Source organism: Bactrocera dorsalis, chromosome 4 (genome assembly GCF_023373825.1).
Source record: "Bactrocera dorsalis isolate Fly_Bdor chromosome 4, ASM2337382v1, whole genome shotgun sequence".
NCBI classification, from domain to species: Eukaryota; Metazoa; Arthropoda; class Insecta; order Diptera; family Tephritidae; genus Bactrocera; species Bactrocera dorsalis.
The window spans coordinates 62423192-62447336 of NC_064306.1; the positions used below are offsets into that span (position 1 = coordinate 62423192).

At 33.2% G+C, this 24145-nt stretch overlaps 3 protein-coding genes across 8 annotated transcripts; all 3 read right to left on the minus strand.

The window, feature by feature from the left end:
• Positions 1 to 213: 213 nt before the first annotated feature.
• Positions 214 to 4929, minus strand: LOC105229789 (actin-related protein 2). Of its 2 annotated transcripts, XM_011210240.4 has the most exons (8): positions 4636 to 4929; positions 3807 to 3917; positions 3466 to 3480; positions 2202 to 2417; positions 1928 to 2137; positions 1704 to 1853; positions 1369 to 1647; positions 214 to 919 (listed from the first exon to the last, which is right to left on the minus strand). In XM_011210240.4, the coding sequence occupies exons 1-8, from the start codon at positions 4681 to 4683 to the stop codon at positions 749 to 751; spliced, it is 1200 nt and encodes a 399-aa protein (XP_011208542.1). In that variant the 5' UTR covers positions 4684 to 4929; the 3' UTR covers positions 214 to 748. The 2 variants fall into 2 exon arrangements, with proteins under 2 accessions (XP_011208542.1, XP_011208543.1); XM_011210241.4 differs by lacking the exon at positions 3466 to 3480 and having other exon boundaries at positions 4636 to 4928.
• A 1731-nt stretch (positions 4930 to 6660) lies between these two features.
• Positions 6661 to 21004, minus strand: LOC105229790 (armadillo segment polarity protein). 5 transcript variants are annotated; one of them, XM_011210243.4, is made up of 7 exons: positions 20848 to 21004; positions 19162 to 19221; positions 13231 to 14870; positions 12954 to 13154; positions 12620 to 12892; positions 11069 to 11162; positions 6661 to 7642 (listed from the first exon to the last, which is right to left on the minus strand). In XM_011210243.4, the coding sequence occupies exons 2-7, from the start codon at positions 19190 to 19192 to the stop codon at positions 7407 to 7409; spliced, it is 2475 nt and encodes an 824-aa protein (XP_011208545.1). In that variant the 5' UTR covers positions 19193 to 19221; positions 20848 to 21004; the 3' UTR covers positions 6661 to 7406. The 5 variants fall into 5 exon arrangements, with proteins under 5 accessions (XP_011208545.1, XP_029407628.1, XP_029407630.1 ...); XM_029551768.2 differs by lacking the exon at positions 20848 to 21004 and adding an exon at positions 19601 to 19699; XM_011210244.4 differs by lacking the exon at positions 6661 to 7642 and adding an exon at positions 9151 to 9312.
• A 1491-nt stretch (positions 21005 to 22495) lies between these two features.
• LOC105229792 (protein-L-isoaspartate(D-aspartate) O-methyltransferase) lies at positions 22496 to 23716 on the minus strand. Its single transcript, XM_011210247.4, has 4 exons — positions 23535 to 23716; positions 23336 to 23472; positions 23039 to 23279; positions 22496 to 22975 (listed from the first exon to the last, which is right to left on the minus strand). Exons 1-4 carry the CDS (start codon positions 23587 to 23589, stop codon positions 22725 to 22727), a joined length of 684 nt encoding a protein of 227 aa, XP_011208549.1. The 5' UTR covers positions 23590 to 23716; the 3' UTR covers positions 22496 to 22724.
• Between the last annotated feature and the right edge of the window lie 429 nt (positions 23717 to 24145).

Below are 24145 nucleotides of genomic sequence, written 5' to 3' on the forward strand. Positions count from 1 at the left end.
TTGTGTGTTTTTTATGAAAATGTGAAAATTTGTTATATTGTTATCGAAAAAGGATTTTCGAAAATTTATTGGCAAACTAAGCATAAAAATTAATAACTTTAGTATAAACATTTTGTAGCGTGTAAAACAAATCTCTTCAGCGACTAGTTATTAAAACTCTTACCATTTATTTTTGATTTTTTTCCAATTAGTTAAGAAACAACCAATACCAGCTTAGATTAAATAAAAATATTTCATTTTTTATCTTTTAAATTATAGCAACAGTGAAAACTTGTTTTCGTGCTAAGTAGAATTGGCATACAATGGGATAGAAGTAGTAAGATTTTTTAGTTTACAGTACATTTAAAAATGGTTTTTCATAGCTTACGCACACAAAAATTAAATGCATTTTTTAAAATTACCTTCCTACACAAAGCGTATATGTAAATAATATTTGTATCTTACGGCAATAGTGGCGAGCAAGTCATAAAAAACGAATGTTTACCATTTTATTTTAAAATAGAAAAAAAGGTTTAGAAACTAGAAAGTTAAAAGCGTGTGAGGAATAATCATTTTCACAAGTAGAGGTTGTTAATATAGACTGTTTGAAAATTATTTATAGATAACAGTACTGTCTTGTCATTTTTTAACTTAAATATACATATTTGTAGTACTACAAGTTATAAAAACATAGTACAAAACGCAACTGTAGGTATAACTTGATTGCTAACAATATTAATTTCTTTCCATAATTCTTTAGCCTTTGCTACTACTGTGTGCTCTTCGTAAGTTTTTGTAATACTTTGAGTCCTTGTTCTTGATACTCTTGTTTCGACATCCAAAAGCCATCGCGATCTTTTGTCACTTCAGCCAAAACAGCGCCACCAATGAAAACCATATCTTTTCGTCGTGGCGGATCTTCAATACGAATTTTGAATTTCTGCAAAGAAATATATTTTTATATTTTTTTTTGTTCAATATTAATTATTTTTTTTTTGTTAAATTTTTTATTTGTTTATTGTTAAATTTTAATTTTTTTAATTGTTTTTAGTTCCTTTTATTTTTTTTAATACCTTTTATTTTTTTTATTCCTTTTTAATTTTTTTTTTAATTTTTTATAATTTTTTTAAATTTTTTATAATTTTTTTTTTTTATTTTTTATAATTTTTTTTAATTTTTTATATTTTTTTTTTTTAATTTTTTTTTTTAATTTCTTCCTAATTTTTTTAAATTTCTTTTTATTTCTTTTCTTAATTTTTTTTCTTAATTTCTTTTTATTATTATTTTTGTTTTATTCTTTTTTATTATTTTTTTTTATTTTTTTTTATTTAGCTTTTTTTTGTTAAAGTATTATTTTTTTATTAATTTTTTGTTTTTACTTTTACGTACCGCTAATTTATCTATATCGTTCTTGAGCACTCGTTCCAAATATAATTGCTTAATTTCACGTTCCAATCGACTAGGAAGACCTGGATACATGGTTGAACCTCCAGATAGCACAATATGCTTATACAATTCCGGGCGCATATCGATATCGGCCGCTTGTATCGTGTTAAACACTAACTCAGCGATACCTTGCCCTTCTACATTTATTAAATGTGGTTGGAATAGCGCCTCGGGCGCCTCAAAACGCTCACCGCCTACCTTTATCACACGACCATCGGGTAACTATAGTTAGAAAAATTAATATTATATTGTTCAAACAATTCGCGAGTATTACGCACCGTATACGACTCAACCAGCACAGTGGTTTCCAACGCCAAACGCTGTTCCATCTCGATGTCATAGCCAATATAACAGAGCTTTTCTTTCATCATGCGCACGGTTTCAAAGTCAGCGGAATGATTAAAAGCATAACCACGTAACAGCAGTAACTGTAAAAAAATCAATTTACAAATTTTAAAATTTTTTTAAACTTTAGTAACATTAAAATGTTAAGATAACTAACCTTAATCAGATATCGTGTGATATCGCGACCGGCAATGTCCAGTCGTCTGGTTAAATGTGGCAATGCGAATTCCTCGTACACTGGACAAATGTGAGTCACACCGTCACCCGAGTCGATGACCACGCCCGAAATCAGACCCTGCGCGTAGAGCGTTAACACCGCTTGTATTGCAATATAAGCCGAATCGAAACCGTACTTTTCAAACATCACCTGCGGAATATTATTGTATTATTAAAATTGCATGCATTGTAAAAGCCATTTTTAGTAGACTTACTTCGATCATCTTTTCCCGATTTTTCAGTGGATTCATGGGCGGCTCTGTAAGCAGAATTTTTGTATTCTTTGGATCAATATTCATTTTTTTCGGTCCAAAAGTGTAGTCCCACACGTGACACATATCCTCCCAATTGCGTACCACACCATTCTCCATTGGATAGGACACCTCTAGAAGCGAACGCAGCTGTGAGGCTTCATCACCCACCATAAGATCCTGTAAAAGTTTTGTTGTGCGACACCAATAATAGAAGCATTTAGTAAACCAAGCATGCGAATACAAAATTACAATTTATAGAACGCATAACAAATTAATCGGGAAATTGCTGAAACACTGTACAAACAATAATTATGTATATGTATTGTATATAAAGCTCTATCTAGACTAAAACGCGATTTCAGCTTCGGTTATTTGCAACTACGAATATATACAATCAGGTTCCGTCCGCTAGGACTAAGTGGCAGATTGGGGATCTAAATATAACAGCACACAGTGAAAATGTATTGTGGAAATGTTTGCAACAAAAAATATTTTGCGAGTTGATAAATTTGAAGAGATTTTGAATTTTTATACTTTTGCTTGAAATACTAGCTCAAGATAGTCTAAATTGTAGGCAGATATTTCGAATATTTGTGTTTTATAAATTTGCTTGAATATTTACTTTTTAAGCTGAGAAATTTCAAATAATTTTTATCCAACCAAATATTTATTTTCTGTCCAAAATGTTCACACTTACTATATAACTCGAAAAGTAAAAAAATATTTATATTTTATTTTTTCAAATTCAAACTGCGCTTGAAAAACACTGACATGCGAAAAATGTTAGTATTAGCTACTTTGTTAGTACGAAGATGTCAACGCCTTTTTACACCATAAAGTAAAAGTGGAATATCTTAATGTAAACACGAAAAACATTCTGCATTGAAATAATAACAGTAGATAAACAAACTAGCATAATATTAGATTTTCTCGAACATTCAAAAAACAATAACAGATGCTTAGCTAGCAGCGGCTTTCTATGCAAGGTGGTCGAGTTAGTCAATAGGTATGCGCCAAAAGTAGCCTCAACATTTGTCTAGCAAACAATTTTTACATGAGTTGCAGCTGTTTGCGAAGCGTTAGCACTTGCATACAGTTTTTATATTTTAGTAATTATCAAGACATTTGGCAATTATATAAACTGAAGGCATTGCTAAATTAAACTAATAACTCTAATTTGTTCACAATTTTAAGTTTAATGGTGTCACTAAAACTAGAGACTTACATCGACATGTAAATCCTGTAAAAATATTTATAAAAAAGTCAATGAAAAGAACAGAAAAATACGTAAGAATAGTCTTTTAATATAAATGTAATAGTTTTGTTATTTAACTTTTAGTTACATTCAGTTTTTTATGTATGTTTGTATGTAATAAGAAAAAAGCACTATAGCACATTAACTAACGACATATTTTCAATCGAATATTGAAACTTTTATCAACAACTTATTTAAGTTGAATTTTAAATATTACTCACAAATTGTTGATAAAAACTTAATTTCTAAAAATATTGAAGACCTAAGTAAACTTAAGTAAATTTATAAATTTGTAACAATTTCAAACTCACCTTCACTTCGATGTCACCAATTTTATTAACCGCGCGTATGATCGGTCTGCCTACCATGGAGGGAAATATGTGCGCGGGGAAGTTGCTGCCAGCATAACCGCATTTGACAAACTGCAAAGAATTAAGAGTAAAACATATGAGAGCGAGTAGCACAAATGTACACAAATTCATGTACAAGCGAGTGTTTTCAGTGCAAAGACTTTGGAACTGTGAAAGTTTAAATTTTTAGGAAATTAATTAAACCCGTTTAAATATAAAGCCAACAAGCTTAACATCATATTAGTATAACAAATAGCATATATAAAATATATAGCTTTGAAATGAAAGAATTAGTGATTTAATTTTCTTATAAATAACACCAGCATGTTACTAACAATGACTTCAAATATGTATTGTAAGCAAACTCAAAATCATAGATAATAAAAAGCAGATAAAGAAAGCCCCATTTATGGCTGCTTTCAATAGCCACTTGGCGTGACTAATGCAACAGACCTTCTTTTTTACTAATTTCAAACATTATATCGGCATGGTACTTGCATATGCCAGCATAAAGTTAAAAACGACATTTATTAGCACAGCACTAAATGCATTTTGGAGCCACACGTATCACGTATGTATGTAAATATTTAAATTTGCTTTTGGGCAGCTTTGCATGTACATAGGGCCAAGTTGGCAAACAACCAACCAAACAAATACTTCAATGCAAAGTGACATTATGCACAAGTTTAATTTTGATAAGGTAAACTTGTATTGTAAGTATTTTAGAAACACTTCGCGTAAAAATGAAATCTGTATAGGTGTGGTCAGACCTATAAACCATAATACATACACCGGTTCCATTATCGCACACGATAACATTGCGTCCCTTGCTATCCATTTCCTCTGTTGGTAATGTTGACTGGTCCACCAACAATTACTGCTATCAAATACTTCTCTTGCAGATCCAACCGCTGCTATATTTTTGCTGTTTTTATACACTATTACACTTTTTACTTCACAGTTAATAGATGAAAAAATAATATAATTATATTGTCAGCCGCGAATTTGTGAACAATTGGAATTTCTTTAACTTCTTTTCTGCGGCGATGACTAACGTCAAAATCCGTGGGGCCATTTCTTTTCAAGCGAACAGCACTTGTGTAGTAATCAGGGTTGCCAATACTTTGTAACAAACGATTTTTTAAATGTCAAATTGAATAATATTATTATTTTTCTATTGAAATGTAATATTTTATACCTAGTGAAAAGTAAATATTTTATATTTTCACTGAGAAGTATTTACTATTTTCAACATTTAGCTATTAATGTGTTTCTGCAAAAAAGCGGCAGCGCCAAATTACTGTCAAAAATTCCTTATAACCATAGATTTTGTATTGCGTATACCTAAATAAACGCGGCGGCAACGCTGAGCGTTGAAAAATTCGAATTTTGACAGCACGTTAAGGAGTAAAATTGGCTTCAAAAAAGGAAAGAATTCTCATTTTAAGAATCAAACAAATTATAAAAACTTTTTGAAAAACTTTTTGTCGCGCGATGTTTATTGCTTGCATAAACAAAATTCTTTTATGTTCTCTGGTTCAACGCTTTTATTTAAGTACGCTAGTAAATGTGGCAATAATTGTTAATGTTCAAATCTTAAGCAAAGACTTAAACCAAATAACAAGGTACAACAAATGCAAAATTGTAGTATCGAAAATAAATTTTTAATGCGGATTTTAAAAATTACGGTACATACATCTACCTAAAACGTTGGTTAACGGCGATTTCAATAAAATCCTATTACGGTTTAGTAGTCAAGTAACGAAGAAAGTGCACTGTCGATATTACAGCTCTTAATACGAGTTCCTGTTTTATTTATTTTTGTAAAAATAGTTGTTTTTGTTGTAACGCCTACCGAGCTCTTCGTCTGCAATGGGTGATAGTTTGACTCCAAGAATGCCATTCACTGAGAGGGAATCCGAAGTCTAGTCGGCGTATTGTTTAATATCGTCAACCTAGTTGAGGAAGGACCTCTTGATGCCCCTAAGACGCGGTTCCGCTCAAGTAGGTGCCTACAGGGATGTTTTTTGCGAAAGCACCCCAGTAGAAACAATTCGGGATCGGCATGGCATGAGGTTTCGCCTTCATTAGCTGAAACAGCTGCTTCGGCAGGGAAATTTGGGCGGAGTCCAGCGATTCTTTCAACCGGGATGAAGCGAGCGGTAGCTGCTGTGATCACCTTGCGAAATTGATGCTCGCCAACGAGTACGTCCGTAGGAATGGGAAAGCGGTGAGGTGTTCTAAGTAAATACTGTGAAGCTGACCCAGTTAGCTTTGTTAAATTTAACGAAGGTGTGGTTGTCTACAGAAATAAAGTCGGGAAGTTTCTCAATCGATATAATTATGGGCAGATGGTCGGATGGGAGAATTAGCAGAGGTCGCCAGGTTATGCTATTTATCAAACCACCACTATCGGGCGAGCTATTACAGGTGCCCATATTTCTGGGGGGGGCTTCATAAAAATATTTGTTGAGGTTGCTTGTATAATTTTGTGGAATGCTGCTGATGAGTTGTTGTAGCGGCAGAAAACATTCATTCCCGACTACCGAGGAAACGGTCCGAATGAGTCTACTCCATATGATCGGTTTGAGTCCATCATTAATATAAATCCCAACCGCTCAGACTACATAGACATGATTGTTTTGAGAGTGCCTGTAATGGAAGTTGTTGTACGGCTACAACGTTATTCCTGAAACAGCGCAAAAGATCACTTGAATTATTGGGAGCAGGTGACATCTTATTCAGGTATCGTAGGAACATTATTAATAATACTTACAATTTCCATTGATTGCATATTTAATTAAACACTTTGAAATTTAATTCCATAAAATGTGAAAACATTCACATATTTATTCAAATCGCGCTTACGCTTACACTTGTTACAGATAAGATTTTTTTGTTTTCATGAAAAAAATAACACATATGTAAATGTGTAATTTTGTAAGTTCAGTAAGTATGTATGTAAGTGTCTTATCTGTGGATATGCTTGTACATTTAAGTAATTTTTAATTTATTCCTTCTACAAAAATTCTTGATAATACTCATTTTTCAAATTGTGGCTGATTTTCTTTCATAGATATTTTGGATTACAGTGATGTGTTGTTTATTTCTTATGTAATTTATTTTTTAACTTTCAAATTTCAAATTTTTAATCGGTTTTTAATGTATCTATATGTTTTAAGACTTAAGATTCGATGCACTTGAATATTTGAATCTTCTAAATGCGTTTATATGTTTGTGTGTACGTATTTTTTGTTCTTATTTAAATAGCCTTTCGGTAATTTGGCGACATTGCGTTGCGGAAAATAAAAATGCTTGCTTCGTTTTAGATGCCGAAAAAAATGTGTGTTTTAATAAAAATCAATATGTAATTATAAAATGTAAATAGTGTATGTATGTTTGTATGAATGTAAAAGGAGTAATTCATAAGCTTAATCCTCGAATGGAAGCAGAAACTTAATACTATCGTAAATAAAGAATACGAACTCATATAATCAAATAAGAACAGTAGAGTCGACTTTAAAATGTTTGATTTTGTTTTGTTTTCATAATATTAGCTTATTAACAATCGGTGTCATACCAAGCGGCCAAGTTGTTGTTGTCATTTGGGGGAGTCGGCATTGCATCCAAATCAAAATTCAAGGCCCCAGCATCGATTTCACCTACATCCATATCCATTGAATATGGTGAAGTTGGTGCACCGCTTGGTGGCACACTGTTACCACCGCCGCCGCCACCACCAACTGGGCTGCTTATTTCCAAGCCTTGCATTGAATCTATTGGTAAAGTATCATATCCTGTGAAAAAAGTGTTGCAATAGTGAGTATTCAGTTATAATAGAGATTTCTTTTAAACGTAGTTTCACTTTTTTATACAAGTGGATTTGGTTTTGGTTACATAACGAAATCACATGCAAAAAATCAGGTGTCATTTGCGCAAAAGTAATTTGATTTCAGCAAAAAACAAAAACAAAACAAATCGGTTTCCAAGTATTTTCATGCAAATTTAAAACATCACTTTCCTATGAAGTCTTCTTGGATTTATGTTAATACCTGGAAGTTGTTTACCTTTATAAGCTCGCAAGAATTGCAGAGTATCTTTTTGTAATTACTTTTGATCTAGGAAAAAATTAATAGCAAATTCCTTGAGCGGGAAACTAGCAACAAGAATAATCACATTTGATAAATATGGCAGTTGGATTGTGTGAATTTAAGAGTATAAACGCGCTTTACCCTAGTGGCGGATACTGATCGGAAGCGATATAACAATCTTAGGTACCAAAATCACATTTTTAAATTTATTATTTTCTTTAATGCTATGAAAGGATGGATATCGCGTTATAGCAATTGTAATATCAATTATCGAACATTAATCGATTAAACATCAAATGACAACAAATGTCAGTTTCTTTTTTTTTTTAAATACATCTAATGAATTGTTGGTTTTCATATTTTAGATTTTAACAGAAAGTCGAATACTAATGAAGATTTGCTTCATTTAGTGTACATAATTTCCATAATCAGAAAAAAGTTTTATCGAAAACTTAAGAGAGTGCAATAAAGCCATGCACAGACATGAATGCACAAAAAATTCTACAATTTAAGCATAAAGGGAATATACATATACATAATACACATGAGTGTATATAAGTATGTACATAAATTTCATTTCAAAAATTTAATAATAACGTGTGCAAGAGTCAAATGTACAAAATAAAGCTGCAAAAGTACTAACGAAGAACTAAAATTTTATGCTAAATTCTAAATCAAAAGAAGTTAAAATTAAATTAAAATTCACGAAATAAATCTACTGCCAACTTACTACGCACTAAATTTAATTTAAATTACATACCGAAAGTCTATAAAATTGATAAATTATAAAATGAAAGCAAAATCAAAATCTCATAACTGTACGGTAAAACAAAAGGCACAACAAATTCATTTTTAGTCACCTATGTGGAGGAATTTGTCATTGCTTGTACGCGCAAAGCGAGTGCCATTCCTAAGCTGGCTGGCTGTTTGGTTTGTTTGTTTCTTTGACTGGCTGGTGGTTTGGATTATTGATTTCGGATGAGTAATCTTAGCTTTAAAGCATTCAACGGGTACGCTACAGTTGCTTTTTTGTTTGTGTTTTTGTTTTTTTTTTTTTGGAATTTTCATTTTTACTTTCTTGCTTTTGGTTTCGAAATTCAGTGAGTATGCTTGCTCGCAATGCAAAACTTGTAAATCTTAAATCTTACTGCCTACGAATACTTTGAGTAATGTATACATGATACGTTTTAATACATTTTACTTATGTTTACTAATTTTTTTTTGACTAAAATTTGTATCGCTTTAATATTTTGTTTTTAAATTAGATATATTTTTTAAATAATTTTATTTATTTGGTTTGGTTTCTTGCTTTAAATTCGTTTATCGTTCAGAGATTGTATTTATTTTTAGTGATGATATATGTTAGGCTGGCTTAACTGTTTATCAGTAATTAATTGATAACAATTTAAGTATTATGTATTTATTATAATTTACATTATTAACGAGCAAGCAAGCGATCCGTTGAGAAATAGCGAGTAGAGTAAACGAGCGAGAGATAGAGAGAGAGAAAGAGAGAGAGAACGTTTGGTTAATTCTTCGTTACGATATTTTTTGCACAATTTACGACTACATAGTATAGGTAATTGAATCGATTGCTTTACTTTGCTTTTTGGATGAGTGAATTTGGTGAATGGATGGATGTTGGTTGGTTGTACTACTACTAGCTTTGTGAGCGTTCTTCTACATATCAATACATGGCATGGTAAAGCACGGCATGAGTGATTAATTGGCAAATGAATGGCTATTAAACCCCTACTAATTTATGCATACGCACTAATTGTTATATTTATATAGTAATTGCATTGTAATAACTGAAAAATTCGTGGAAATTAACTGAAAAAGCAGAAATAACGGAGATAACGCATTATTTAAGGTGAATGAACTTGTAGCGTTACTCTCAAATGCTTGGATTTCATAAAGGATTTTCAATACTACAACTTGCGGTGAGATTATTGTGACTTGGTTCAGGTTGCATGGATATATGGTAGTAGGCTATTATTTATTATTGTTTTTTTTTCAAAAATATTTTTTGGGGTATTAAAACAGCTAACTGAAGTGAAATATTTTTGTTATGAGTAACTGGCTTAGACTTTCGAACACAAAGTTGTAGCGTTCGAAAAATTCTTACTATTTAGTTACTAATTTATATTGCAAAATTTAATTTAATAATTGGTAAATTTTCAAAATCTATGTGTGGCGGTATGATTTACACATTCGAGCTTAAAAATATATAGTGCTCGAAAACCGATTGGAAAACTAAGATAAATTTATGTTCAAATTAAATTTTAATGAACAACATAATTAACTTTTTTAATATATTTTAAGTACTTTTAAATTTTGACACTTATATTTCTTATTTAGTACGTTGAACGCCTCAATGTAGGCAACACTTAAATTTTAAATTGAATTTGAGATGTTAGCACATTTGTTTCAAAGAGTTGCTAGCTATTTCTTTGGTTACCACTAATACAAACAATGTTTTTCTTAAAAAAAGTTGTATAACTAAAATATTTCACTTCATTGGCACGGGTTTAATATAGGTGTATATTTATAAGGTTGAACGTGTATTTTAGCATCGGATTTGTGTGCATTATTTTATGTTACTGTGCTTTGTCCAATTTCGGTTGATGTGAAGCATTTTTCCAAATACTTTAATTTTATTTATTTGGATGATAAAACGTCAAACAAGCGTATACAACCTCATTTCAAGTGGTTTTAATAACATTTAACTAAACAGGGTTGATGATTAAAGGGTAATTAGACGTTTACTTCAATCTGGCAGTGAAGGGCGATGTTTAATGTGTGAGTTGAAGAAAATGTAAAAGAAACAATTTTAATGATTTAGCATAATTATTATGGTATAATTTTGTTTTGCAGCTCTCAATCGAAGTTACGTAATTACGCTGTTAATGAATTTTGATCTCTTTTTTTCATTTCATATTATGTTTTTTAGTTTTCGTTTTTTTTTTTATTTATTAGTTTGACGAACGAACGCATCATGCTGTCGTAACGAGTTTACATATTTACGAAAACCGCAAGTTAACGGAAAATATTTCAACTTGTATTTTTTTATTCAATTTGGTTATTTTTCTTTAACTGGCGTGAGTGGGTCTGGGAACTCATCATACATACCTTGTTGGAATGCTCGACCTCCATGTGAGCTGTGCACACTCGGCGGGCCCTGCCCATATAAACCTTCATATGCTTGTTCGGGTCCAAGCATATCCTGTGTGTGACGTTGCGAAAATTGCAAAAAGTTGTTAGGATACAAATGATTTTCAAGGAAGTGCAATTGGACAGGTGTTGGACAAGGTTTCAGTGGTGATATGGTGTTGGTTGTGGCATTTAAACGTTTAATGTTTGTTTTTTTCATATTTCATTAATTGCAATTGAATTAGAATTGTAGCGATAGTCGTTGTGATTTCGTGATGGTTATGCGAATTGTTTAAATTTTCAACGTTTTAGCACAAATTGCGGTGTTTGGTCAACATAATTGCGACGGTGTTTATGGTAGTAAGGTGAACGGTTGTTTTTGTGATTGTGTTACAAACGAAGTACATAAAAAAGGAACAAAGAAGAAATCAAAATTATAAGTTAATTAACAAAAAATAATAACAAAAATTAATAAACTTAAAGCTAATACAAGAATAAAACTAAATAACGGTTGCAAAACCAAAAAACTACGCTATGCCAATACAAGTATAGTGGTCCTGTAAACATATTTATTAGTGGCTCACTGTTAACTAATGTGCTTTAATGCTAGCGCTGGATTAGTAGGCAAGTGTCAGGTTTAAAAATTAGGCCTCAAACCTGTTTTGTAGGAGTTAAGTGCCTAAATGTATACTACAGTGATCAGGTGTGGAAAAATGGAAATTTTCTTTGAATATTGTAGCCTTGCCTTCGAAAATAAAAGTAAAAAAGTTTTTCAGACAAGGACTTAACGATCAGTTTGCATTGCAGCTATATGCTATAGGTGTCTGATAATGGCGGTTTTGGTAAATGAGCAGCTTGTGCAAAATTTCAAAGCGACATCTCAAAAACTGAGAGGCTCTTTCGCGTTTATACAGACAAATAGACGGACATGGCTAAATAGACATAGCTCGTCACGCTAATAATTTACATATGACGATCTCTATATACATATATACTTTATAGGGTCCTTCTCAATATACTTTATTTAGGGTATAAAAAAAACTGTGCTCAACTCTAATAAAAATTTCGACAGTGAACCGCTTTGAGGACCGCCTATTACTTGCGTGAATAATTTATAAAAATTTAATTAAATCTGTTTTATTGTTTAATTAAATAAAAATTAATGTTTCCAAGCATAAACGCTTATATTATTTATATTTACAATTTCCGCTATGCTCTAAGTAAATAAAGGTTGTAACAAAATATAGGTTATGTTGAAGCGAAATAAAAATTGTAGACTAGGGTAATTTATTTATGTTGGTATGTATGTATACAAGTAAACAGTTGGAATACTTTAAATACGCATACAGAGAGTTTTTGAGCAGACCAATTCGTTGATTTTTTTTTTATTTTATGATTATTTACTTTTGCTAAGTTTACAAAGAGATAAGCGTCTAATTTACGCTACGATAGCTTAGAGTTTTCTTTGCTTTACACGCTAAAAACTCACAAATGGTACTACAGTGCACTAAATTCACACTGATGACTCACCTGTAGATCCGGACCCATGCCTAAATCAGCATTTCCCCACATATTGTTGTCTTCGCGCAACAGCGAATTGGTCAATTCAATAGAAAGACGCTTTTTGTAATCTTGTGGCTTATCCTCGCTCATGCGGAATAGCACGGCTGCTGCATAGGTGGCAACACCTTCGTTACGCGAGTGCAATAGGTCGGTAAGCGGACCAGTGGCACCTTCTTGCTCGATCATTTCGGCGCCTTCTTTATCGGCGGCCAACTCACAAAGTACGCCGGCGGCAACGCGCTGCAAAAGACATTGTAGATTTAAATAGACACAAAATACAATAAGCGTATGGCAGACTAACCTGTATATTTTCGATTTCATTGAAAAGTAGACGCACAAATATCGGTATGACAGATTGTTGCCGTATCAAAGCGCGATTGTGTGATTCACGTGCTAATATGTGTAGAGCACCGACGGTGCCCTCGACGATCTCCTCCATGCGTACGCCGTCGGCATAAGCGGATGGCTGTTGGGAGCCAGTAGTGGCAACAGAAGAACGTTGCTGCAAGTAAATCATTAAAATCATTATACAAATTTAGTAAGGAATTTGATTTTTAACAAAATATTTGGCCACTTACGCGTTCAGTATCCTGGAATGCGCGCATTAAGAGGCGCACCAAATTGTGTATGGCGCCATGTTCGCGCAGTGGTGCATGGTTGGCCGAGCACAAGGCCAAGTTGCGTATCAAGCCGATGACGGCCTTGATTAGCGGCCAACGTGATGGTGGATGCAAAAGCTTTACAATCACTGACAGTCCATAGTTGAGACGTACGGCGTTCTGTGCCGATTCCGAGTCCACATGACGTGAGGTCAAGTGGCGCAATGCGCACACAGCCGGCTCGGTGATCTCTTCACGGTCACCGGCATTTATAATGGTGCGCACCAGTGCATCGACACCACCAACTTGACAAACGATAGCCTTGTTGCGTTGGTTATTGCAAGTTAAATTCGAAAGTATGCCAGCGGCACAAGTGACAACATTCACGTCCGTCGAGGCTAATACCTGCACCAAGGATTGCAGTAGTGGTTCGAGACCATCTACCTTGGTGGCGGCATCGGATAGATTACGCAATGTCCACAAGCAGTTTTGCACTAAACGTGGTGAAGGATTGGCTAAATGCATAGCCAAAGCCTGCATGCCACCAGCATCAACAATGGCTGGCTTATTGCTCGAGCATACGGAGAGTACCTTCAGCACACGTGAAGTAGTCCAAAGCAACTTCTCGTAGTCGTACGAACGCATAATTCGTACCAGTTCATTGGGACCGCCCGAAGCCAGTATGATCAATTTGCTCTCCTGATTGCCATAGGCCAAAATTTGCAAGCAATCCGTAACGATGGCTAAGAATTTCACATTATTGCGCTGCAACAAGGTGACCATCTTTTGCAGGCCACCAGCCAGGCGTACGGCCATTTTCGAACCATCCTGATGCAACAACAGATTATGTAGTGTAGTAATTGCATAGAAGAGCACACTCTCAACAGGTGATGACAGCAATTTCACCAAAGCCGGTATGCCACCACTCTTGAAGATAGCCAACAGGCCCTGACGATGATGTGACAAATTGTGTAGCGTACCGACGGCAGCTTTGGTGCTCTCCAAGTCATTGCTGTTAGAGATGGCACGCACTAAAGCGGCAACCATTTGAGGACTATTCATGATGGCATGGCGAGAAGCCTCTTTCTTCGACAATTGATGGACCATCATGGCTGCTTGTGAAACAACTACTTGATCTTCATCATTCAACAACTTGATCAATTCGGGTATGGCACGTGTGGCCAACTCGGCATCATCTTGATAGTTGATAAGATTTACTACGGCATGTTTCAGCATTTGTGATGGCTCCGACAAGCGCTGCACTGCAGTGGGCTGTTGTGGATCGAACTGAGTCGATGGTATTTCGATGCCCTCCTCCAAGGTCTCGGGGAACATGGCGGCACGTACACGCTGCGAACGTGTCTGACTCAGCTGTTGATTCATATCGTCCACCTGCTCTTGGGTGAAGTTCTGTGGAAAGCCAGTATCCAAATCGAACATAAGTGGATCGTCCTCCATTTGTTCATCCTCTTTGCCCGACAACGATGGTACTTGTGTGACCGCACCGGAATGAATACCAGAATCGCCCAGATACGAATTCTGCTGCCACATTAACGTTTGCTCCTTGGCCGAGACCATGGGCGGCAGGTCCGGAGGATTGTATTGATTGTTATGCGACACTGAAATTGAAGAACGATTATATTAAATATAATGCATATAGGTAATTTCCCTAATTTTTTGTTTTTGCATTTTGTTTCAACTTTTACTATTATTTTCAAGATTGTTTATAAATTAAATTTTTTTAAATTTTATTTATACCTAAATTAAGAATTTTTAAGATAACTTTTTCAACTTTTTGTTTTCAAATAAAATTTCCTTACTGATTTTATGCCGGACATTCTTCATAAGTTAACGCTTACGCCTAAATGTAGGCAACATATAATTAAATTTTAGCAAATTTTAGTCCCTTTACAAAAATATTTTCCGGGAATGTATTTTGAAGAGCTGCCAAATGGATGTGACTGTGCCATTCACACTTCAGTCGGATCTATATTACCGGAACATACCCGAGAAATCGTATTCATCTCCAGTTTCAATAACTTTTTACTCTGATTAATTATTAATTTCACTTTAGAAAAGCACCCAGCATCTTCTATTGTTAACGCATTAAATTTCTACTAAAAAAAAGAAAAACAAGAACAAGTCAGGAGAGTGGAAGCGCAGTCACTGACACTTCCTGAACGAAGACTACGTAAATGGATACGTAAGCTCATAGGTAAAACTCAACGCATAGTGTGAATGAGAACATTATTTTAAAGTAAACTAAATGGCCAGAAGCGCCGACCACGGATATTACGACACATTGTCACAAAATGACAACGAAAAGAACAAAACCAGCATTGACATTAAAACATTACAAAGCAGTGACAAGCACTGGGATTACAAAGCGACACGAATGCAAACACAACAACGGTAACAGATATGTTGACAGCATAGTACATACATACATACATGATTCTTAGAGAAAAAGTTAAGAAAAATATAGAAATATGTATGTAAATGTAAAAAGTATAGCACTCCAAAGTGCATTGGTCAGGTTGGTTAGTATGTGTGTAGGTGTGTAGGCATAGCCGGCAGTCGAGTCGTCACACTTTGTTAGAGTGACAACAGTTGCATTGTGCTGACAAAGGTCTGCCAACCGCACCGCCTACTGGCAGCCCACACCAACCACGTTGGGAAATGGGGGTTGGTCGTTGGCGTGGCGAGCGCATAAAAAATTAATAGAAGTAGAAGATTTGGCAGTGTGAAGCTGAGTACATTTTTAACGGTTTCAAGTTAACAGCACATAATTATTGCAATCATAATGCTGACGATTTTGCTGTTTATGATGATGATGATGTTTCGATATGCAAGGCCTTGTGATATTCAAACACTTGTTCAGTTACATTTATACATATTGAATTTCCATCAAAAGAACAATTTTGCTGATGCAAACCCATTTGTGTGCATAAAGTGTTTGATGATATTGATGCTGTCAGACATATTGGTCTGCTGTGCCAGACACTTGAAAGAAAGGAATTTTTTAAAGCCAGACAGTTTAAAATTCAACGATTCATACAAATCAACCAGACCACAACACTAAAAAGGACGCAGCGGTGTAGCAATGCTGTGTGTGTGTATCGAAGGCACGAAAAGTAAATGCGACCAAATTATGACGTTGGCGATTTTTAATATACCCTAAAAGCTCAATATTTATATTGTCCCCCTTAATAATTCTTCTTAAATATTAAAATGGAAGAATTATCGCAAAGATGTAAATTTTTAGTCTCCGAACAAGTTGTCCAGATCGGACAACTATTACATATAGCTGCCATAGTAACTGACCGGTCAAAATCAAGTTCTGATATGGAATCATTTGTATTTGTGAAGTGTTGTTGTTATTGATGTTGTTGTACCGACAACATTAGAAAATTCCTGAAGTAGTTTGGAGGAATGTCGCGATTTGGCAGTCCTTGACTGGATAAAAATCTCCCGGTTATAGCCTTGACAGAAGGCAGGCAACGCTGACAGCTGTTTTTAAAATTTTCAATAACAAAACAAGAAGTTTTATGTTATGATGAAGTTTTAAAAATAATGTGTTGATATGTTTTTGTAATAAAAAATGATTTTGTAACCGCAATGTTTATCTTCTATCCATTTTCATTGAAAATATTATAAAAATGACAATCAGCTGTTTACGAGAGTTCCATAGCTGCCGTCTGTCACTTAATTAAGGTAAGACCCAACTGTCGTAAGAACTTGAAGGGCACTACAGCTTCGGTGCAAACGAAATTAACGTTTTTTCTTTTAGTGTAATTTAAGTTTTTCGTTATTTCTTAAATTGAAAAATTTTATTTATGGGTAAACTGTTCGCATATATGTATGTATAGTGCGTTAGACATATTGACTGTAAAGTTGACTTTAAATAACAAAACTGCTAAATATGTTTAAATTGACTTAATGCCACCAAAGGAGATCATATAAAGAGGTTTTCCATGCGATAAACTAGAGGTAGCGAAACGAACAAACAATCGGCTTATATAATATCAAAGAGACCGGCATCAGCAACTGGTATAAATTCAATGCAACTACATAGTATAATGGAGGATGAATGGAGATGGAATAAAAAATTGTTAATTGATATGACAAGTAGAAAAACAGGAAAACATCTGAGGACATGTCAGCCAAATTAAAAGCATTAGCTAAACAAATTTGTTCTTTTTATTTATTTAGAAGATTTGTATTTAACATATAAATGCTTACTATGTATATACCCATACAAATAAGAGTTTGCTAACTACCAAACAGGGTGGAAACGACAATTCAACTGCATGAACACCCTATATACATACATACATAGTATATGCATATCAATGTATATGTGTTTCATGCATCTCCAAAGGAGCAAAACTTTGGTTAATCAAAGCGTAAAAATCGTATTTTTATGTAAGTCAGCCCAAAAAAGTGGCAGTAAAAATCAAACACTGATGCATGTCAAAAGCGCAGACATTGCAGTGTGAATGGCCAACATGGATCTAAAGAGCAGCACAATGTAATATACCATATATGAGCATAAGTTTTCTTTGTATACTCCAGTTGTTGCTGGCAATGCGCCTTCATCAAATTACAGCATTACAAGAGCTCTTCAACGGGCTTAATGATAGCTTGATAATAAAGAAAAATTTCCAACCGACATATGCCACCCAAAGCACTTTTAGATTCATATGCAAATATATATCAAGATTTCAGAAAAGTACGCGTGCATGCGCATGCATTTCTCCCATTGACAGTGGTTAATTTAAAATGCCTGCTGGCAAAAGTCCGCATCAATTGCCTTTGAAATGAAGTATTGGCATAAAAACCCATCGAACTAAAATGGGGGTGGTTCGCATGCGTTCATACATACATATGTACATATGTATCCACTTGTGTACTCGTGTCAAGTATAAACACAGTTCCACCAAATGTCGTGAAAAGTCTACGTTTGCAATATTAACAAGTAGGCATACATACAAACATAATTTTAAGGACTCGATTTAGTCATACTGCACTTTTTTTGAAACCATACATTTATATACATGTACATACATATATACTACAAGTAATATGGGTACTCAAGAATTTGCGTTTTGTCGACAAAAATTTAATATTTTTCACACATATGTTGTATGCGTATACATACGTACGTATTGAAGTAAATATAAAAAAGCTGAGAGAAATTGCAACACATGTTGCATTTAAACATACATACATTATCGATATATAATATAATTCTAAAGATCAGGAATTAGGTTAAAGAAATATTACTTGTTTAAAATTAGTTTGACTTCAGTAACACTTTGAAAATACTGTATTTAGTACTTTGGGACTTTACCCAAGACACTGTGCTATTTTCGTGAACACAACTGTGCATGTGGAAATAATGTGGGTAGCATTATATATGTATGATTGCATTTTTAACTCCCGCAACCCTTCTTTTATATTCTCCTGGAAATGAAATTGTATGCGTAATCAATTTAACGACTTTCAAGTATATAATTTCAGCAATTTCTAAAATTATTATGGAGGAAATATACTTCATTTTACCGGAAAAGCACTTTAGCCTACAGACTGAGAAATGCCAACCAAGAAAATTTAATAAAAATAAATAAATTTAATAAAAAAAAAATTAATAAAAAATAAAATAAATTTAATAAAAAAAAAATTAATAAAAAATAAAATAAATTTAATAAAATAATATTATTACAAATTTAGAGCATTCAAAAACACATTTTGTATATATAAATATGTTGAACAACATCGGTTTTAAATACATTTCCCATTGTAGTAATATTCACATACACTTAAATTTTATTCCTATAAGTATGTTTACCAAATCATTCGAAATAGTTTGTTTACATTTGTGAATTTATTCTTTAATTTTCAACTTACTTGTACGGTTTTGCGCTGGCATGTAACTCATCTTGGTGATTTAGGAAGAGCACACCACACCTAAAAAATAAAAATTAAATACATATATTTAATAATAAACTCTAGATAATAAGGCATTTATAAAAGCTATTATGCTACATATTGCCTGAAGGAAAGCTTTTGTCCGAAGATATTTTATTATTATTTTACCCCAATAAAGTACCAAACGCTATAACTAAATTTGTACGGCACGCAAACAATACTATAATTTTAATGAATTAGTCAATGCTATAGACAATCTCAGAGTACGTGGATCACACAGAACTACAAAAATCTTTCACCCACTTAATGAATATGTGATGTGTAAGCATTTATACAGAAGGAACAAAAACAAACAAAAGGTGTATTTTTTCTTGCTTTTACAGGTAAATATTTTTCAAAACATGTTAATTTGACTCACGTTTTACACTATACGACGTTTTAGCGATTTGTTTATTGATGTATGCAAGCCGACAACGAACAGTCGAGTAAAACAGAAAAATGCCAAAGAAGCCCAAACACAATCGGCCCTTGCAAGACAATGAAGCAGGCAAGAATTGTGCACAAGCGCAGGTCAGTCAGTCAATGCAAGAGTTACCAGCAAAGCGATAGCATACATTTTTTTAAATGTTAGTTAAAAACTATTTCTTCGAATTGCATAATCTTTTATAAATAAATTTATGCGTGAATCTGTATGTACAAATAATAAAGGAATGCCCGGAAATTGAACCTGCTTTTCACAACCATATTGTAACATAATAATTTTGACCCATCTTAAGATTGATAGACGGCAACTCTATTTAATATGATTGGAGTTAAAAAATAGTGCATGCATTTCTATTGGCTTACTTTTTTTGTTACCTGCAGGAAATAACTCCCCTAGACTTGGGACTCCTTATTTTATTAATTAGACGTTAGTTATTCAAAGAATACATCAATTCGAAACAATTATAAATGCACTATATCATGAGAATAGAGCAGTATGAGAAATATATATGGACTTTTTAAACATATCTTCCACTTTTAAAGATACAAAAATGTCAATATCAAACCAAATACCTTCTTGCAGATAACTACTACTAACTTCAACAGTTTCAAGATGGCTACTATGTACATAAATGCAGAGACTTGCCGCAGGTTAATTACTTTATGGAACGGGTTGTAGTTTTTCAAATTCAGGTAGAAATTGATATGGATTTTTATATTGCATTAAGAATTAGACTAGTATTTACAAATCGTTTCATGAAAACATTTACGATTTCAAAAAATACACAAAATACCTGCTAAAATACTTGAAACGTATATATGTATGTATATCGCCACAATTTCAGAAAGATACGATGAAATCAATGCAAGATTATAAACATGGATAATGATTATCCATGATTATAAATACGTACTGCAGTTCCCTCAGAAGAATTGGTTATGGAATGTGTAAGAAATGCTGAATGCAACGTTTCGACAAGTAAAAACAAATATATGACCACACATGTATACACACAAAGCATTGCACCAGCGGAAGCAGCAACAACATCAAGTGCGAGACTTCGTACACCTCTTTTATGCACCACACCTCCAGCAAATACACTTCACTTCCAAATACCCAACTATTTACGAATCGATATTGCTCGAAAAAACATATATCTCTTTTCACATTTATTAACTTACCGCTTAGTTTATATAAGAAGACCCTTTTTCACACTTTTTAATTAATTCAATGCACTATTTTATTATAAAAAACAAATTTTCGCGGAGAAGAAAATTTTGAAGACAATACGAGTTCACGCAAATTACACGAATGCTTTGCTGAAATATTCAACACCACTCGTGAAAGTGCTGAATATGTAGAGCTGCATTTACAAAATCTGATTATGAATTCTTAACAATATCGATAACTAAAGAATTAATCGAGTTGTAACAACTTTTCGTATAAGAAATATTTTTTCTTCCCTCTAATGTTAATACTAAAATTTAAGAGATATGTTGGTAAAGTTGAAACAAAAAAATTTTAATTTTTATATTTCGCTTACGTTCTATTGTTATCGTTTTAATCCATTTAACAATAATAAACAATATTTGTATATATGTATGTATATAGAGTTAGTATGTATTTATTATTTCAGTAGTCTTTTTATACATTTCCATTAGTTGATTCATTTCTTCTTTCTATAATATAATCAATAAACACAATTTTCAAGTGCACTCCAATAATTTAATCATTGTTTCTAACTTAACTTTGTCTCCATTAGTTCTTTCCAGAATTTCATTAAACAAAAACTCTTAAAACCTTATTTTATGTTCGATTTAGTTGCTTTAAAAATAGCACCACTAAAATTAAGGAACCCAAACAACCAATCAGTAGCATTGCAATTATGGTCAATATTACACCTTGAAATTAAAAAGATCATAAAATTTACTTAAAATGTCAAAAGGTACAGGTGTGGGCGTATATACCTTCTAAAACCAAAAATCCGGTGAGTGTCATCAATAGAGTCGAAAGTCCAATACCCAACATTAACAAAAATGGTAGTAAAAAGGCCAAAAAAGCTGCAAATATACAAATGGCTTTATGAGGATTTCTAAGACTCCATTGCACAAGCCTGTCGAGCAATTGATAACCGCCAAGATCAACCATTACAAATGATGCTAGAAGCTTTAGTTGGACCCCTATAAGAATAACCAATATTACACCAAATGCAAATGAGGGAAGAACATAAAATGTATCATACATAGTTTCCAGAAAGCATCCAAAATCATTTTTACCAACAAATCAGAACTTTCTTCAGGGCTTTCGGGTCCACCAGCTCCTTCAGTACTGGGTGGTAACGTTTGAATTTTGCATTCAACTTCCTTTTGTGGTAGTTTCATACTGGTCGCCTTAAATCTACTACTTGAAAGAAGTATATTGTTTTTGTTTAATTAATATGTTGATTTCGTTTTTATCCCGATGTCCTTTTTATCCTACATATGCTTCGATGCAATATCTCAATCACCGGTTTCAGCAAATAGACTTGAGGAATCGAAAACATTGAAATTCATATACCTGGACAACTAAAATTAATATAAACAAATGAGAAATTCAGGGTTGCATAAACAATCTTACCGCAGGTCTGTACTGTCAACGCTAAAACTTCGTTTGCTATCGATAAATCTATTATTATTAAGCAAGGTAGAAATAAATTTTAATGGGTAACTGAAATGGTTTAATGGGTCCTGTTGTCAGGAAATATCCAAATAGAATATTGGCCATATATTCTAATATAATCTCGAATATACTTGTGTCGTGAACTAGAAAATTTTCAAAAAACAATAGCAATTATATTCCAAGCAGAATTAACAATAAATATATTATTTAAGTAAAGATGTTTTCACATTTTTGATACATGCAATAACTAAGCCTTTTCATATTGTATTGAACAAAAATACTTGCTGATAGCGATATGCTATATTTAAGCTCTGTCCTCGATTGGTAGCTTTGTCCATATTTTAAAGATGATTATTCCCATAATTAGCAAACCGATGCATATTTTTAAAGCTAACACTTGTCAAGATCGGTTTAGGTCTGTTAGCGGCACATACATAACACCCATAAGACGTGTTTCTTTTACTTTTCCGTCGGTGTCCTTATCATACTGAGTCATATACTGTTCTCCACCTTCTGGACCAACTGGAACAATTAACCGTCCTCCAAGTGCCAATTGCTCTAAGAGTGCGTTTGGCGTTATAGCAGCAGCTGCACCGACATGAATGGCATCATAGGGAGCATATTGTGGAACACCTTTACGTCCATCGCCCTCTGAGTGCATTTGTAAAATATATGTTTAAGAAAAAAACTTATTTACTTTTCTATTAATCTCACCAACAATAATCAACCTTCCTGACTCTAGCATTTTTGGATCATCTGTGTTTAGGTTTTTTACACTTTGTTGTACGAGTTCAGGCTGATGTTCTATGCCTACTACTTTCGTATTAGGGTCCTCTCCTTTTTCTTGAATATATCGCAGAAAGCAAGCTGTTAAGTAACCGGAACCACTGCCAACATCTAAAACACGAGCACCAGGATGTAGATGATCACGCAGATATTCCAACGCGAAAGCATGCTGGTAAGTAAAACAATAAACACTGGAACTTTTCACAAATAAAATTTTTGATTTACCATATGAGGAGCTGAAATGGTGACACCATATCCGATCGACTGCGGCGCATCCATATACGGGTTTCGAGGGGAATAATACTTTCTATCTGTCTTCATCATTGCCTGTGCTACAGTTTCAGATGCAATTATTCCAAAATCTGCAACAAGTAGATTGATACAAATGTATATCCTCTTTTCCAAATATTCGTATTTACACTACCCCTCATTTTGCGAATGAGATCTGCATTGTCTGCACCAACTGAGCGCCAAGCCATTCTGCGAATTGCAGCGCGATGTTTTTCTATAAGTTTTTTAAGCACTTTAAATTTTAAATTTTAATTTTTGAAGAGAAAAGTTGAGAAATTTATTTGCTTGTTTACGGAAAAAACAAAGATGATATTGACCTAGATTAAGGGCCATGTATATCGATTGTAAAATTCAGTGATGCTCATTTTAAAACTTTATTTAAATTTATGTAAAAATTGGGCCTTATTTAATCTAACGGTCACATATTTAATTATGTACGTTAAATAATACATTAATCGTATTATTTTAATAATAACAACAATTTAAGTTTGTTAAGCAAATATTATAATTTTTTATCCATTATGTACATATATATTTGGTTTAACATAGTATTTTTATTTATTTATCTTCAATGCTTTATTTTCGTTGTTAAAATTAATATTATCAATATCAATATTATTTTAAATGTTTACATTTGGATTTTCGTGTATATTTTTTTATTTCATGTTATTTTTTTAATTTATTGTTCAACACTGAAATCAGCTGTAAATCATGATATTTTCATTTACTTTTATATGTTTTCTT